This window comes from Xyrauchen texanus, chromosome 9, assembly GCF_025860055.1.
Source record: "Xyrauchen texanus isolate HMW12.3.18 chromosome 9, RBS_HiC_50CHRs, whole genome shotgun sequence".
Taxonomy (NCBI): Eukaryota; Metazoa; Chordata; class Actinopteri; order Cypriniformes; family Catostomidae; genus Xyrauchen; species Xyrauchen texanus.
Genome location: NC_068284.1, coordinates 42,248,125 through 42,266,728, shown reverse-complemented (window position 1 = coordinate 42,266,728; position 18,604 = coordinate 42,248,125). Strand labels below are relative to the sequence as shown.

At 37.2% G+C, this 18,604-nt stretch overlaps 2 protein-coding genes and 1 pseudogene across 2 annotated transcripts in view; all 3 read left to right on the top strand.

The window, feature by feature from the left end:
* The window catches only part of LOC127648630 (uncharacterized), a 138,844-nt gene that overhangs the window by 50,940 nt on the left and 69,300 nt on the right, over window positions 1-18,604 (top strand). The gene's annotated exons all lie outside the window — the stretch shown is intronic.
* LOC127648647 (delta-like protein C) lies at window positions 5,072-8,123 on the top strand. The gene is made up of 5 exons (XM_052133359.1): window positions 5,072-5,329; window positions 5,440-5,679; window positions 6,494-6,554; window positions 6,690-6,947; window positions 7,412-8,123. Exons 1-5 carry the CDS (start codon window positions 5,279-5,281, stop codon window positions 7,615-7,617), a joined length of 816 nt encoding a protein of 271 aa, XP_051989319.1. The 5' UTR covers window positions 5,072-5,278; the 3' UTR covers window positions 7,618-8,123.
* On the top strand, window positions 9,025-13,710 carry LOC127648637 (tripartite motif-containing protein 16-like protein; annotated as a pseudogene).

Below are 18,604 nucleotides of genomic sequence, written 5' to 3'. Positions count from 1 at the left end.
ATGACTCATTTTAACGTTTGCATTACATAACCAACTACATTTACAAGTTTGTTCAAGTGTGATCAAATTGCACTGTAGATCAACTGACAAAGTGTTGAATATGCGATACAAAGGACCAGGGTACAAGTCCTGGGTAGGGTTGCACCAGCTTTCTGTAAGGTCCCACTTAAGTTTGGACGTAAAGTTCAAATTAAGGGCTTAGTAACTACTAGTTAGTTTGTAACTAAGTCAGTGTTTAATTTAGTTGCATCAACTGTTCTTAAGGCAAGACTTAAACAGTAGGTGGTAATCTCTCCATAAAGTAATGCGTAGTCGCATAATATGATATTTACCTTAATTGATGAAATAAGCAGCCTTCAAATTTGTACACAGAAGTGTTAAAAGTTTGAGTTTTTATCTTGTTATGGTTGATGTTCAAACCTTGTTTGCTCATGTAACTGTCAGCTGTAATAAATTATATTCTCATTGAAATATGATACGTAATAAAAGTAGATAGTATATTTGCCCTGTGTAAATAACAATATATAGGAACTGTATCTAAAATGAAAAAGGGGTGATAAATAAATACTAATACAACAAGCTGGAAAAATAGACATTTATTCATTTAAATATCACACATACAGTGTGAATATATACACACACATATATATATATATATATATATATATATATATATATATATATATATATATATATATATATGTGTTGAATGTGTTGAATCTTGACACCAGGCGACGCATCCTGAAAACTGCACCGTTAGACCGGTGAATATGTCAACATCATACTGTATGTCGAAAGGATTGAAGACTGTCATGCAAAACATGAGCTTATTGATGTCTTAAAATGAGCCTGCTTTTTTATTTCATTCATTACTCCTAGTTGGAGGCTTCCGTGAATATTTAGTTTATACGTAGGGTTACGTTCTACCTATGTTTAATGGTGCAATGCTCAAATATTTAGTAGTGCATAAATTATGACTTAGTGCCCTTTTGGCTAAGATGAAACTTACGTATAGTTGGTGCAACCGGCCACTGATGAGCAGGCGAGTCCACACATGTGCAGAAAATGATGTGGTTGCTTCAGAAATTGTGTTTTTCATGTCACAGTTGCTTTTTATGGCACTATCGTTTAGGTTTAAGGTTCAGGGAGGTCAGTTTTATTGATTTAAATCTCGATAGAACATTACCCTTAAAACATCAAGTCCGTTTTTCAGCTTGGCTAAAAAAAAAAAAAAAAAAAAAATGCTTTTAGTGCACTGGCGATTAAGTTTTGATATCTGAAATTTACAGTATGTTTTTATAGTAGAATGACTTTGTGGCGTAAAAATGTGCACCGCTCCTTTAAAGATTGAACAACACTACCTAAAATGGCCGCACGTTAGATTGCCAGGTGGCATAAGGTGACATAAGGGGAGAAGAGGTTCATTAATGAGAGTTGAGAGAAGGGGAAAGAGAGATCAGGAGGGCACTTTTTACCTTTTTAAAATGCGCTAGATTGAATAATAGAATATGAGCTGAAGTGACATGGTGATACCCACTCTTGTACAGTAGGTGGGGGTATACGCCTTTAAAAGTTGTTTGTGATCTGCCAAAAACAGTGAAGAAGAGAGATTTGACGCTGGGTTGAGGTGAAGTTGAGGTAAGGTATGGGTAAGGTTGAGGTGTGTGTATATATATATATATATATATATATATATATATATATATATATATAATTTTTTTTTACATAAAAATTATTTTCATATATCTTTACATACAGATATTCAAGTATTTTGGCATAGAAGCCCTTGTGACTGAGGAATGATACTGTATGGGGGTTCAGGGATATCTCCAGAGAGAAACTTTTGAAAATGTAAAATGTAAAAGTCATCCTTGTCAGAGATGATGAAATTGGAATAATTTCACAAAATTAGAACAGAAATCAATTTTTTGTATTATTAAAGGCTTGGAAAATGTTGATTAATAAAACTACATTTAGAAAGAAAAAACTTTATGGTCTAAAGGCGCTCCGGAAACACGCACCTCATGTGGGGAAAAGAGGAAGCAGGTGCGGCTCGGGACAGGGCACCAGTGAAGTGTGTTTCAGTGCAAGAGAAAAATATTCAAGAATACAGTGTAGAAAGATCAGATATGATGTAACGGGCACTGTTGTTTTGTCACGCTGCTCAATAGAGACGATGAGAGGGCGTAACCGTCGTCATGATGTCTTGCAGTGAAGATGGAATCAATCTGGGGTCCGGATCTGGAACGCGTGACCAGAGGCTGCGTTTACACTGACGTGGAAGAAATCAGCACAAAGCCACTCCCAATGCTATGGAACCGCTTGCCCGCGCTGCTGTCAATTTTACAATCCACCTTGCGAGCTTGACGCTCTGCTTCCATAGGAAAGAATTGAAATCGCTCACTCACATTTGCTCACTATGCACCAGTGGAAACATACAATGAGTGTTTCTAGCAACACGCATGGCTAAATTAAGGCATATGCTCTCTTTTGCTGATGCCGAAAAACGAATGAATGCGTTCATGACCTCAAGACTAGATTATTGTAATGCATTACTGGGAGGATGTCCAGCAAGAACAATAAATAAACTTCAATTGGTTCAAAATGCAGCAGCCAGAGTGCTGACGAGAACCAAGAAATATGATCATATTAGCCCCATTTTATCATCATTACATTGGCTACCTGTTAAATTCCGTATTGATTTTAAAATTCTGTTAACTACGTACAAAGCTTTGAATGGTCTAGCTCCACAGTACTTAAGTGATCTTCTACCACGCTATATTCCAACACGTTAATTATGATCACAAAATTCTGGCCTGTTAATAGTTCCTAGAATATCAAAATCCACTAAAGGAGGAAGATCCTTTTCATATTTGGCTCTGAAACTATGGAATAGTCTCCCAAACACTGTTCGAGATGCAGACACACTCTCTCAGTTTAAGTCTAGACTAAAGACTCATCTATTTAGCCAGGCATACACCTAATTTATCCTCCAACCCACAATTAGGCTGCTTTAGTTGGGTCTGCCGGAACCAGAAACAGTGATCATGATCTCTAAATCTGCAATAAATTTAATTGCATCTATGCTTGCATCTTTTTATTTGTTTCCCTGTCTCAACCTCGGAACTCCTATCCTGAGGTCACTAGAACCGGCTGGATCCAGCACCATTCCTGCTTCATGTTGGACTCCACTGCTACATGTCGCTGAATGATGATGACTAAATGCAGCCGGTGCCAGCCAAACATCACTTCAATCTATTATGACGGACTTCAGAGGATGAACTGATGCCAACTCCCACCTGCATCACCTCAGTCTATAGATGGACTACGATCTTGAAATGGAATGTATAGACTAACTATTGCCAACAAATGCCTTCATCAGCCAATTAACAAGGACAATTGCATCTATGTGAACTTCTGCAATTAATCAAGATGGACATCAAAGACATTGGTCATTAATCTTACAGTTCAAACACAATCGATGTTTAAACACTGACTCTTAACACTTTCAATTTTAAACCATGATTTTAACTATACATGAGTAATATTTACAGTACAGTCATAATGTTAGCCAGAGGGGAACTTGCTCCCACAGTGAGTCTGGTTTCTCCCAAGGTTATTTTTCCTCTATTAATCAACGTCTTCTGGAGTTTTGTGTTCCTTGCCACAGTCGCTTTCAGCTTGCTCACTGGGGTTATTAATACAATTATTATTTAATTATTTTTAAACACGATTAAGAATCGTATTTGATCTAAATTGCACAATGATGATTCATCAACTTTATAGACATTACAGATTTATCATCTGTTAATGCTGATCTTCTGTAAAGCTGCTTTGAAACTATGTGTGTTGTGAAAGGCGCTATACAAATAAAATTGACTTGAATTGACTCAGTCAGGCTAAATATAGAAAATTACTCAAAAGCTTATCGATGTCATGGATTTTTTTATAGCATATATATTAGTCATAAATGAATGAGCAACATGGTGAAGTAAGGAAGTCCCAGAAGTAGAGAACAAGTCGGTTTTGCAGCCTGGTTTAAAAAAAACAACAAAGTGGGGATTTACTGTATGTTTTTATAGTAGAGTGACTCAAGGAAATGTGATTCCTCATGACATGACCACTTTAATGGTAGACATTTCCTCAGTTTGTTATTGCAGATAATAATTGACTCATTTTAAAACAAAAATTCTCCAGTACATTTTACCAAATATATTTTCTTCCCTTTCTTACAAAAATAATAAAGTTCTGTATGCATATACAGTGGTTACCTTTATGAAAAAGATGTGATTATCTGTGAAAGCTGCTCCAGCTAAGTGTCCCTCCTCCTCCAGCCATCAATGTCCTGTTCCAGCCACTCAAAGTCCTTCAGCTCGACTTAATGCAGCCTTATCCTGATCTCTGATCAGCTGTGTCACCTTAGAGCGTCTTCTCTCAATGGAGCGGATCAGTTCAGTAAAGATCCTCTCTCTGTAACACACTGTGGTGTTCAGTAGAAATGAGGCCCAGCATTGGACTCCTCACTGACTGATTGACTGGAGTTAAATCCCTTTTCCTCAAAACTCACCTTATGAGTCTTCACGGCCTCTCTCAACTCCTGAAGCTTCTGTCTTTCCTGTATTTTTTGCTGAAACTTTCTGTGAATGTCCCCAAACTGTTTCTGTAATAGTAACAGACAGTGACTTTTGTGGTTGTCTATCACACACTTAATGCAAATACACTCTCTTTTATCTGGTTTAGTGTTTAAGAGCTGTACAGATTTACTTTGCACTCAACTATCTCACAGTTATTGCTGTAAACTGCAGTGAATCAAAACCATAGGTGCGAGCATGATGAACATTCCTAAATTTAGGAGCCATTTACAGTAAATGCATTGGTTTCATGTCTGTGTATTACTAAATGTCATGTGACTAAAGGGAATCAATTGGGGTTAAAGACACCTGTGTTGGTAAGCGTTTTTGGGGGAGGAGTGAGTTGGGGGCACATATTTTTTGTTGACTTAACAAGTCACTTCCACTTTAGAGCCCCCCTCCCATTTAAACCCCAAACGCTCTCTGCTCTCCACAAAACTTAACTGGTGGGTCCAAGGTCACATCATTCTGGAAATGTTTTTATTAGCTTTGTGAGCTACAAATAAGCCAATATTGAGCTATTTATATTAGTTTATTCTACTCCATTGCCTTTTAATTCCTATATCTCTTTTCAACAAATAGTTGAAAACATTCCTATGAGATTGTTACAGTCTGATATTGTTCGATAGCAGACAAGAAGATAGATAATGGCTCAGCTTTTATCAACCTGCTTCTTTATTTTGATATCAATGCAACTGGTGAGTATTACTCGTTTAAATGTAAAGTGTTTCTTTGACTTCTAGGAAGTCAGTTGTATACTACTATATCCTGATATAGTGTTCTGATATATAGCATCTTATTTCAATAGGCTGATTCGTCCGGTGTGTTTGAGTTGAAAGTGCATTCTTTCACAAACACTGGCAGTGTGTGTGAACAGTCCAGAGACTGTCAGATTTTTTTCCGTGTTTGCCTGAACTACTCCCTGGATGTCACATTTATTACACTGCTGTGTAATAATGGCACAGTACAGATAGGAACATTTGACGCAGACCAGAGCTTCATCTCCAGCAGTGCGCCAATAACGGTACCTTTTAAATTCAAGTGGCCAGTAAGTATCTCAAGATGAGTCTCTTAAGTATACATTTTTTTAATTGACTTCTTAATGTTTTTATCTATAGTCTCAGATATGCCAATACACCATCCACAGTTCGGTCACTCAGTCTTTTGCACACAAAACTGGAAGGCAGATCCTTGATATAGCTGGCATTATGCAACTTACTGGAATGAAGGCACACAAGTAGTTTTTAGTGCATTAAGCCCTTTACATGTACATTAGGTCATTTAACAGACAATATGAAGTCCTTAATTTAGTACTTAAGTCCTTTTTGAAACAAAGTCCTGTTTACAAGGTACCAGGATAACTGTAATTTTGAGGAAAATAAACTAATAACTGGATTTGTGAAAGTTTGTCTGGTTTGTGGCATCAGATCTTTGAAAGATTCTCAGTGTTTTTCTTGAGGGACTAAGTAGTAAGATATTCATGAGCACAACTGAGTGGTTCTTGGCCTGAATACGATGAAATATGGACCAGACCTGCCATGAGCCAAAGGTCTAGCTTCAAGATTTTAGCATTTATACATATGTAAAGGTATCAATGGAAAGGAGGAGGCGAGAACCGGCTTGACAATGTATATAATGATTTAATATAAAACTTAAACAAAAGACAAACACACACATGACGGACATGTCCTTAAACGATCTCTCTCTCCCGCACGATCCTCTGCAGTCGACCCTTATCCCTCACGGAGGCTTGATTAGCCTAATACGGGACCGGGTGTGTAGGATCACGACCCGGCCCCGCCCTCCGCCCTGCCACAACATATTACACGTAACAGACTTCAAATAAATTGCTGTAATTACAGGGAAATATCTCATTGATAATTGAAGCATGGAATGAAGAGTCTTCCTCTGACCAGTCAACAGGTATGTCCCATTATGTTTGCCCCTACCAGTGCTGTTTCTGTTTTCCAAAATGGAGTTTTAGTACATAAGGCTAATCTGTACATTTTATTTTAAGACCAAATTACAGTATAATAAAATGCTTTTGACTGATTTCAGAGAATTGGTACAGGATGATTAACCGCTTCACCACCAATAAAAGACTGGCTGTGTCCAAGGGATGGTCCCACGATGTGCACCGCGGGGAGAAAAGTGAACTGCGCTATTCATACCGTGTAGTGTGTGATGAGTTCTATCATGGCGATAACTGCTCTGATTTCTGCCGCCCACGTAATGATCCCTTTGCTCACTTCAACTGTGATGCCACTGGCAATAGAATTTGCTTGGCTGAATGGAAAGGCGAATATTGCGCAGAGCGTAAGTGATCTTTGTACATTAATGCTGATATGTTACTTATATGCTCCATATGTTTATATATTATCTGCATTTTTGAGCAAGAGTATTTTAGTACTGAATAGTAGAGTGCCACAGTTAATTAAAGTCGTGCTTTTATTCAGCACAAGTGATCTTGCTTTTACACAATTGTCCAACTGACAAGACAATATAAATATATATTGGCCAACTAAATAAATTGTAAACCAATATAGTGAAACATTCTGGTGCTGTTAGATGAAATGTCAACATTCTTGTCAGAAGCCCTAAATTATCAACTATTCTTGATTTTGTATGCATTTTATTCTCATGAACACTACCGGTTGTTTATGTATTGTGCTGTGTAAAGAGCCTAGTGCTCTCAAAGAGATGGGTGTGATTCCTAAGAAGGTTGTTTTATGATGTGCGGCCAATAAACTGTTCTCCTATATCGTTCCTTTTTTTATCAGCTATCTGCTCGTCTGGCTGTAACGAGGATCACGGCTATTGTGAGGCCCCTGGTGAGTGCAAGTGCCGCTTGGGCTGGCAGGGGCCCCTCTGTGATGAGTGTGTCAAACACCCGGGGTGCTTACATGGCACCTGCAGTCAACCTTGGCAGTGCAGTTGCAAGGAGGGATGGGGTGGCCTGTTCTGCGATCGGAATCTGAATGCCTGAATTCTTGGTTAAGCATTGTCCCTGTAATGGGCTTATACAAGGAAGCACATTTTTGAAGTACAAATGATTTCTTTCTCTTTGGACTATGGTTTAATTTGAGTATTTATGGAAAGTAAAAAATTGTCAGAAGAAATGTCTTAATGGTGGTGGTTACATTTTAGTTCATTAGGCCATGGAAATATGGTAACAGACTGCAAGCAGTACTACTAATTAAACACAACAATGTTTAAAATGGATTCATTTTGAATCCAATCAGTTCCTTAAAAGTTAGTCATATAAAATGAGTAACTGCAAATGGAACATCTGGAAAAATAAAGAAATGTTAAGCAATGTGTTAAACTAATATTGTGTTAATTGATAACACCCAACATGTTTATGAATAGTAATATATAAATTAATTTAATATATAACACAAACAAGTTACAATTATTGGTAAGATTATTAATGAGTGAGAGTAATTATCTCATGTATTAACACAGACTTCAAAGTTGAAGAACTTTTGTCAATAAAAGACTTAAACATTACTGTCTAATAATATTAGACCGAGTGAACACACTTTTTTTATTACTCCAACAAAATTGTTGTATATGCTGCCCTTTTTTTTGCCCAAACGGTGTACTTGTGTGTCAGTCCTTTTATATGTACAAGCAAATTGCTACATTTTAAACACACAAAAAAGAAAGAAGTAAAATAAATCAAATATTCCCATTTCCTAAACATTCCGGAAACTTAAATTGCTTTGTTAGGCAATTGTGAACTTCATAAGAGGTAACAAACCATAATATATTGTTCTTACATAATCCCACTTTTAAAACAGCAGTTCACATTTGAGGGACAGGACTTCAAGCTCCCAGCTCCAAAAAAACATGTTTCTAAAACACATACGTAAAACCCAAAAATGAAAAGTCTGTACATGTACTCATTCTCATGTTGTTCCAAACCCTATGACTTACATAAAACAATATGTTAGGAAGAATGATAGCCTTAGTCACCATTAACTTTCATTGTATGGAAAAGAAGATGCAAAGAATGTGAATGGTGACAAAGACTAACATGACATCTCCTTTTGTGTTCCGTAGAACAAAAACCGTAATGCAGGGTTGACGTTGAGATTTTTGGGCGAATTAGCCCCTTAAACTGCATGAGATCCTAGAGATTTAGTAAGTTGGTCAAAACAAGAAAGCTGTAGTTAAACATGAGAACACAATCAAGTCTTAAGACTTCTCTTGATAACAATTCCAGTATTCTTTATACTGCCTTTGGAACAATCTTACAGACACGCCTGTTTTGCACATGTCTTTCAAACACAGAACCAGGAAACTATTTCAGCTCTTCATTTCAGGTAAAACGAAGCTTAAGTGCTGTCAAACTGCTGTATACTTTCTATTTGTGTGTATATTCAGTAAAATGGCAGAAGCCAGTATTTTATTGGCTCAGAACCAGTTCAGCTGTTCAATTTGTCTGGATCTACTGCAGGATGCAGTGTCCATTCCATGTGGACACAGTTACTGTATGAGCTGTATTACAGACTGCTGGAATAAGGATGATGAGAAGGGAGTTTACAGCTGCCCTCAGTGCAGACAGACCTTCACTACAAGACCTGCTTTAAATAAGAATGTGGTGTTCACTGAAATGGTGGAGAAACTGAAGAAGACGAGAATCCAGATTGCTCAACCTGCTCCCAGTTACGCTGGACCTGAAGACGTGGAGTGTGACGTCTGCACTGGGAGAAAATACAAAGCTGTCAAGTTGTGTCTGACATGTCTTGAGTCTTACTGTCAAACTCACTTTGAACATCATGAGGAATTTCACTCCGGTAGATCGACACAAAGTGACTGATTCCACTCATAGACTCCATCAGATAATCTGCACAAAACATGCTAAACTGCTGGAAATCTACTGTCGAACTGACCAGCAATGTGTTTGTTATCTGTGTACAATGGATGAACATAGAAATCATGACACTGTAGCAGCTGTGGTAGAGAGGACAGAGAAACAGGTATGACCTAAACACAGACACTGGTGTGCTAATGCTAAAACTTTACAGTAATGCATACAGTAAATGTGTACTCGTGCATTTAATAAACTTAAATAATAATATAAATAACAAAATATAGCCACAAGTGGCAATTATCAGAAGCCAAGCGGTCATGTGCCATATTCACTGTAGCACCATATTTGATTTTTTGACGGGGATGAAAAGGAGACTGTGAGGCAGGTTGAACGTCTTGGTTACTGTCTTAACCTTTGTTCCCTAATAGAGGGAACGAGAAGTTGTGTCGATGTAGTGACACTAGGGGTCACTCTTGAGAGCCCCGAATACCTCTATTCTTTTGAGAAAAGGCCAATGAGAATTGGCAAGTGGAATTTGCATGCCACGCACCTGGACATACAGGAATGCCCACGCTCATTCAGGTTTCCACTCTCATTCAGGTTTTGTGCTGTGGAGCCGAGACAATGTCCGGCCATTTCAGCGGCTAGTACAGCATTGTGGCAAGAGGGACACATTGTCTCGTTCCCTCTATCAGGGAATGGAGGTTACGACAGTAACCAAGACGATTCCCTTCTGTCACTCACTCGACGTTGTTTCGATGTAGTGATGCTAGAGTTCCCTATAGAAAAACGCCACAACAGCTGCTGGAATAAGGATGATCAGAAGGGAGTTTACAGCTGCCCTCAGTGCAGACAGACCTTCACTACAAGACCTGCTTTAAATAAGAATGTGGTGTTCACTGAAATGGTGGAGAAACTGAAGAAGACAGTCTCCAGATTGTGTAAGGTCCGTTTCAGAACTTGCAGGTCCAAGATTGGCTGCAACCCGCCGCCTTTCTTTGGTACAATGAAGTAAGGGCTGTAGAACCCTTCCCCCATCTTTGCTGGAGGTACAGGCTCTATCGCACCCTTGCGAAGAAGGGTCGTGATCTCCGCACGCAGGGTGGCGGCTTTCTCGCCCTGCACTCAAGTGAAGTGGACAACACTGAAACGGAGGCCGCGCATGGCTGAACTGAATCGCGTTGAGTAGATATTGATCAATGAATCAAATTGCATTCTGCCAATTACGTTTTATCGCTAATATCTTTGTGAAAATTTGACGTATCAAAATGATTTTGATAACTTTGTGTCAAGAGGGTCTGTAGATGATGTATACCGATTTTCGTGTAAATCGAACAAACGGCCAAGGAGGAGTTCGGGAAGATATTTTTTCTCAGAAGGATCGAAATAGCGGAAATATATATATATTTTTATTCTAGCCCTTACGGTTGCTGAGATATTAGCGAAAATGCAACAATACTTCTTATAGCACCACCTAGTGTGTACAGACACCTGAGTATTTGGGGAGATTTGGGACCATCATGCCACATTTGGTGTCTCTAGGGCTTACGGTTATGCTGCCCATACACTTATAGGGCAGAAAAAGAATAATAATAAACAAGACAATCTTATCAAATGCAAAAGGGTTCTAGCAACTTTGGTGCTTGCCCCCCTAAATATATAAACAATTCCTCTGAGGAACAGATCCAGCTGTACAGGTTGTGATTTAAAATGACTATGATATAAAAATAAACTTCGATATAAACAGTAACAATGTTTTTAAAGTGCACTAAGTAATTTTTGACAAGCACATTAGTGCTCTTGGACTGTTTAAAAGTTATATAATTTTCATACAGAGGATTTTGGGGGAGACACAGAGAACATTCCAGCAGAGAATCCAGCAGAGAGAAAAGGAGCTTCAGGAGCTGAAAGAGGCTATGAAGATTCACAAGGTGAGTTTGAGAAGAACAACTGAAAGAGCTGATTCAGACTCTGTTTTAACTCTCTTCATTCAGTCATTGAGGAGTCCAGTGCTGAGTGAATGGACTGATAGTAATGTTTCTCTCTATATGTGTAACAGCACTCTGCACAGGCAGCAGTGGAGGACAACAAGAGGATCTTTACTGAAATGATCCGCTCTATTGAGAGAAGATGCTCTGAGGTGACACAGCTGATCAGAGATCAGGAAAAGGCTGCAGTGAGTCGAGCTGAAGGACTCTTGGAGCGACTGGAACAGGAGATTGATGATCTGAAGAGGAGAGACACTGAGCTGGAGCAGCTTTCACACACAGATGATCACATTTATTTCCTCCAGGTAATAGAGAACTATGTGACAGGAATGTCTGTATGAGTGGTCATTAACAGTAGTAATGTCACTAGTGGACATTGTTTCCTAATTTTAGTTTCATTGTTTCCTTATAACAGTACACATTTTTCTGAAACCATACGATGGTTTTGTGTCAGGAACAGGTCAAATATGTATGTTTTTTGTATAAAGCCACAGCTCTGAAATTTGGTTCACACTTTTGCATGTTCAAAATAGATGCATTCATGATACACGTGAACATTTTCAATGAATGATGACAACTTAAATAGTTCATTATGGTTTATTTAATAATAATGGTATTAGTTATGTTATTTACTGTATAATCATTATTAATAATGATGCAGCGATTGTAGAATCACAACAAATGCTGTAAAAGTGCCTGATCAGGGCCTCGTTTACCAATAACGATTGATCTTAGCGTTTAAGAAAGTTTCCTACAAGAGATTATACGAACGTTTGTAATTTTTTTAAGTGCATTTCCCAAAAGGTGTCAGAGAGGAAGAAGAGATGAGGATAATGCACCAATATACTGTACGGATTTTCATGCATGGCAGCATGTTACTGACTTTTTTCTCTCTGACTGTCATTTTTGCAGTTCTCTGCAACAATCATGCCTCCATTATGTTGTTACCAACTAGTCCACAGATAACTTTAATTGTTTACTTATTAATTAATCTGTTCATCCTATATTGACTAACCATTTTGTGCATTTATTATTATTATTATTAGTCTTGTCGGTTAAAATGAATAATAAAATAAAACACATGTATACTGATATTAAAATAGCATAAAGTGTAGCTATAAGTATTTCAATTGTATTAAGTGTAATTTTATTGAAATGTTTTGTTATTGATGATTTTCTGTAGAGTTTCAAGTCTTTATCTGCACCTCCTGAATCTACAAATGTACCCAGCATTACTGTCAGTTCTCTCCTCACTTTTGATGATGTGAGGAAATCTCTCTCTCAACTGAAAGACAAACTGGAGGATTTCTGCAGAGAAGAGAGTGAAAAGATATCCGGTAAAGGTAAAGCAGATATTTATTTACTTTCAGAGAGGAGTTCGACATAAGCATAGTTGAAATGATTACACACACACACACACACACACACACACAAACACACACACACACACTAATTATGTCTGTTTATTTCCATAGTAACATACATTGAGATTATTTCCAATGAACCCAAGACCAGAGAGGAGTTCCTGCAGTGTAAGTTACTGTGAAAACACACAACAAACAACACAGACAAGCAGCAAAGTACCCAAAATACATTTTAGTGTAAATATGGATATAGTTTTTAGTCAAACTCAAGGTTTCATTCATAGTAACAAATAAAATCCAATTATAGATTATAGAAATAACATATTCCTATGAAAAGTTATTGTATTCTGTAGTGTTTATTTTGTGTGATTTGTAACATTTATTTTCCAGATTCTCATCAGTTCAAACTGGATTCAAACACAATGCACAAAAATCTCTGTCTGTCTGAGGGGAACAGAGTGGTTACTAACACTGTCCTACAGCAGTATCCTGATTATCCAGACAGATTTAATCATTGGTGTCAGGTGTTGTGTAGAGAGAGTGCATGTGGACGCTGTTATTGGGAGCTTGACTGGAATGGTACAGTGGGTATATCAGTGTCATATAAGAGTATCAGCAGGAAGGGAGGAGGTAAAGAGTGTAAATTTGGATGTAATGATCAGTCCTGGAGGCTACTTTGCTCTTCCTACAGGTGCTCATTTAGGCACAATAACAAATTTATTGAACTCCCGGTAGTGTCCAGATCCTCTAGAATAGGAGTGTATGTGGATCACAGTGCAGGAATTCTGTCTTTCTACAGCGTCTCTGACACAATGACCCTCATCCACAGAGAACAGACCACATTCACTCAGCCACTCTATCCTGGGTTTTGGGTTTGTAAGTCAACAGTGAAACTGTGTCATCAATAAATCATGTACTCTCTCTTAGAAAAAAATCATAAAAAGAATGTTAAATAAAGTACTGTAGGACCACCTGTGGTTTCACTGTGTGACAGCTGACCAGCTTTTAGGCATTGCGTTCAGTAAAGGAAATTGATGCTTTGGTTTAATAGCTCTTGTGCAGCAAACATGCTCAAATGAGTAAAATGTCAACCTCAGCGGAGGATTTGACACGTACATTCAGATTTGGGTTTTTTTGGGGTGTTGTCCTGCTTAAGCAACTTTTCTGAAGTTTTGTGTTAAAGGCATAGTTCACACAAAAATGAACACATTCTGTCACATTTACTCATCCTAAAGTTGTTTTAAACCTGCATTACTTTTTTTCTCTCCCATGGAACACAAATGGAAATGGCCTCAGTCACCGTTCACTTGTATTGTATGGGGAAAAAATGGAATGAAAGTGGATAGTGACCAAGGGTTACATTCTGCCTAACATCCCTTTTGGGGTTTGAAATGACATTTAGAGTGAGTAAATGATGACAGAATTTTCAGTTTTGGGTGAACCATCCCTTTAACTGGACATTTTTAGCTCTGAGTCTGTTTGAAGGCCTTGTATAATTGTATTGTTTTAACAATTAAACTCAGATGGATTATCAGCGAATGTGCCTTATTTCAGGCTTAGATATTTACCGTTTGTAACTTGATTTACACTATGAGGTGTTACGGCACTATGAGAAATGAACTCATATACCTACTATCTATTACGTTTTTGAAGGTGTTTTATCTATTCATAAACAAAAATGGATTTCCCACAGAAGAAATTATGAAGAGTGGGGCAACCAGGGCCGGATACACAGGCAATGCTGAGTTTTTTCTAAATGTGATGGCTTGAAATTTTAGCAATAAAACAGCTGTGTCATTTCTGCAAGCATAATTTGTCAAGTCAATTTTATTTGTATAGTGCCTTTCACAACACACATCATTTCAAAGTAGCTTTACAGAAGATCAGGCATTAACAGATGATACAACTGTAATGTCTCTAATGTCGATGAGTCATCATTGTGTAATTACATAAAATACGATTCTGAATTGTGTTTAAAAATAAGTAATTAAATAATAATTGTATTTATAACCCCAGTGAGCAAGCTGAAGGCGACTGTGGCAAGGAACACAAAACTCCATAAGATGTTGGTTAATGGAGAAACCAGACTCACTTTGGGGGCCAGTTCCCCTCTGACTAACATCATGAATATAATGCCAATATTACTTATGTATAGCGCAAGTCAAGTGCAATTTGTAAGCTAGACTATTACTACAATTCTTAAATGATCCTAAGAAAATGTCTCAATGTTTTATAATCTTTTATTATTCATAATTTGATCTCAGTATTATACATGTGACCCTGTGACCTCTCTCTGTATTTAATCTATAAATATTGTTGCTGTTCTTTATTTGGTCTGACATCGAGGGATGTTTCCTGAAATTTTACAGTACAATTACAGATTCGAAAATGAATACATAAAAAAAACTTCTAGCATGTACAATTGATATTTGTAGACATGGTCTTGATTTGACATCAATAAAGTGTTAAAATGTCAATTTTAATTTGTATTTCTTAGCTTTCTTAAAAAAAAAATTTCTGTCTTTCTTTTTCATTCTTTTTAAGACAAGATTAAGAAAAAACTTTTGTTCAACAAATTTAAATCAAAATCCTTGAAAGAGCTGAAATTTCAAACATTCTACCATGAAATCTAAAATGAACACTACAGGCTAAACATGAACTTAACATCACATTAAAGAAAGTGACAGTAAGAAATAAATCTAAAACAGTTCTATCACAATATAAAAAAAAATAAATAAGAATATATTATTTTATGCAAACAATATCAGAATATATTTCTAACAAGGGCTTTAAAACATGATTAATAAAGACTTAAAATAAGAGTAAACAATAAAATATCATGCTCCATTTGTGATTGAAAGAATATTTGTGTGGGTTTAAACACTGAAGGGGAAAAAAGGAGACAGTTATGAGGTGCACCCTTTTAAGTGCACTAAAACCTGTAAGTAGTTACTGTCAGTTTTAGTAGTTTATTAGTTGAAGCCTTGAGTCTAATTATGAAGTTAAATCCTATTTAGTGACTTCTTTGAGGTCCTTGATGTGGATTTGATGTGGATGTGGTCTTTTTCCTGGTTACTTCCAGCGTACTGTAAATTATTCATCTTTTGTAATCAACTTATCCATTAAAACACATTTAAATAAAAATACATAAAAAAAAGATACTAAAATATCTGCATGTTTTGTATTTATTTATTACAAGCCAGTTTTACAGTATGATTCCACACTTTGCATCTCAAAAACACTCTCTTGCTGTTTCCCATGTATGGCAACATTCTCAACATACAGTACATACAGCAGCACAGTTTTGTTTATAATCTCAGCAATACCAGTTTTATGGAAACAAGAAGTTCTGATGGTCAGTCTGCAAAGAAATGTATGTTTTACTACAGTAATATGGTGGTTTCTATGATTTTTCTACAAAATACCATTGTGATCATATGGTTATTGTATTTAACCTATTGTAAGGTTAGGGTTAGGTTTAGAGGTTAGTGTAGGCTGTCTGTGGGACTCTAAATAAACACAATAAACACACTGCAGTGATGTATATTCCTACTGTTTGTACGAGTATACACTCCACACTGCCCTGAGCCCTCGCGGCTTGATGATTGGTTCCTGGATTCGGAGCACCGCTCACGGCCACGCCTGCCCTGGTTCCATTCTTCCCGGAGGTGCATGAGGAACTCACAAAGTCATGGGGGATTTTACTGCCCGGACCCGACTTCTGGGTTCCTCCGCTCTCACTTCACTCGACCGTGGGGTGACCAGGGGCTATATGGAGATTCCTCAGGCGGATAAGGCAGTTGCGGTGCACATGTGCCTGGCAGAATTGCCCGAGACTCCTGTCCAGGGCCTGTAAGTCTACGTGGTCTCTGGCGGCCAAGGCTTACAGTGCCGCTGGACAGGCCCCAGCACTGCATGCCATGGCCCTCCTGCAAGTACACCAGGCTAAAAAGTTTTAATGACTTGAGACTTGTGCCACAGTAGACTTTCTGTTAGTTCGGATCAGGCTGGATAGTCTTCTTTGTCCTCGCACATCGATGAACCTTGAGCGCCCAACTCACTTATTTTATATGAAAACAGTGTAAATTATGTAGTGGAGCACCAGTTAAACTGATGAAATGCTGTCACATTAAATTTTTTGGTTGATGCTATTTGCACCCTGCTGCAAATAAAGGTGGATGCTGTTTACACCCCAGTGCAAATAGTGGCAAATATTATTTGCACCCTAACCCTGGAACAAATAATGATAGATTTGTTCATAATGAGTTTGTCTTTGACTTTTCACATTTGACCTGTTTCAGTTATTTATGTGAAAATTAAGGGAAAATTACATCAAAATAAATTGAGACTGTTAGACATTGTTTGTAAAAATTGAATAATTTTTTGAATAATAAATACTTTAGTGCCACTGAATATATGTAGCAAAATCTACTGAATACAATGTTACACTGAATACATGTTTTAATATTTGTTTCAGATGCCATGGAAGCCCCTGTCCCGTGTTATATATTACTTCATTGTATACATCGATTTTGAGCTTCTGTTTTTATGTATCATGCATTCGAGTTCTTCTTTAATTTTCAGTCATTTGTCTTGTTTAACGTGAAATGGATGTCTCACCAAAAAATTTCAATTCTTTCACTCACCCTCATGTTGTTCTAATGTAAAGTGTATGATTTTATTTCTTCTGTGGCACACAAATGAAGATGTTAGTAAATAATGAAGAATTAATTTTTTACCTTTGTATATTTGATCATCCTTTTTAAATTGCACTCTTTTATTGATTCTTATCTTAGACTTATCTTACTTCCTGTGTGATAACCGCTCTAGCAAAGAGCGGTTCTCACCCTTTTATGCTGCCTTCTCATGCATGTCAGACGTCTTGATCCTCCTTCTGACTTCTGAAGTTGTTTTTATGAGGATGTCATGTTAATGTGTTTTGTGGTCATAGAGAAAAAGCCAGCTTGTTGACGATAATATCATTTTTGTCCAATACATGCTCTTTTCTCTGTGTAAAAAAATTGCAGTATGCAGCAAATGGTTACAGACATTTACGCTTAACTCTAAATTGAACCAGGCTTTCCAAGACTGAAAAAGAACTCATGTGACTTTACTTCTTCCATGGAACACAAAAGGGGATGTACATTATGGGGAAAAACATGCATTGAAATTGAATGACAGCTAGCATTCTGCTTAACAACTCCTTTTGTGTTTTTCACAAGAAATCAAATCAAACAAGTTTAGAGGAAAATGAAGTAGTAAATTATGACAGAATACAAATGTTGGGGAAACTATCCCGTTAAATCAGATTAAACAGCCTCTGAGAGCACATCCACAGATAATTCACAGACCATCTGACATATTTTGTACATAAAATTGGCAAGAGCTTTCAAAAAACACAAACTTCAATCTGATTGGCTGTTCTAAGTCATTTCCGTGAGTCAAAATCAACAAATTTCTATCAGTATGTTAAGAAAAGAAAGTTATGTTGATAAGCTACCACGTTTACAACAAGTGACTTGTTTCCACGAATAATGACTGTCTCTTCCTGTCTAAGTGGGCAATTCTTGAATTCATGTAGAAAGCTGCAAAGTGGACAACATTTTATGCCAATGTACAGTCAAAAGTCTGGCCCTGTATAGTCTCACAAAGCCAGACCTTTGATGAATAAACTAAAATCTGGTCTATTTTGCAATTGTGCTCTGTCCAGTAACAGTAAGCTTACAAAAAGGGACCCTAAAGTATAGACTGTACTTTACTTTTATTCTATTTTTTCTATAATGGATATAAAATATATTTGTT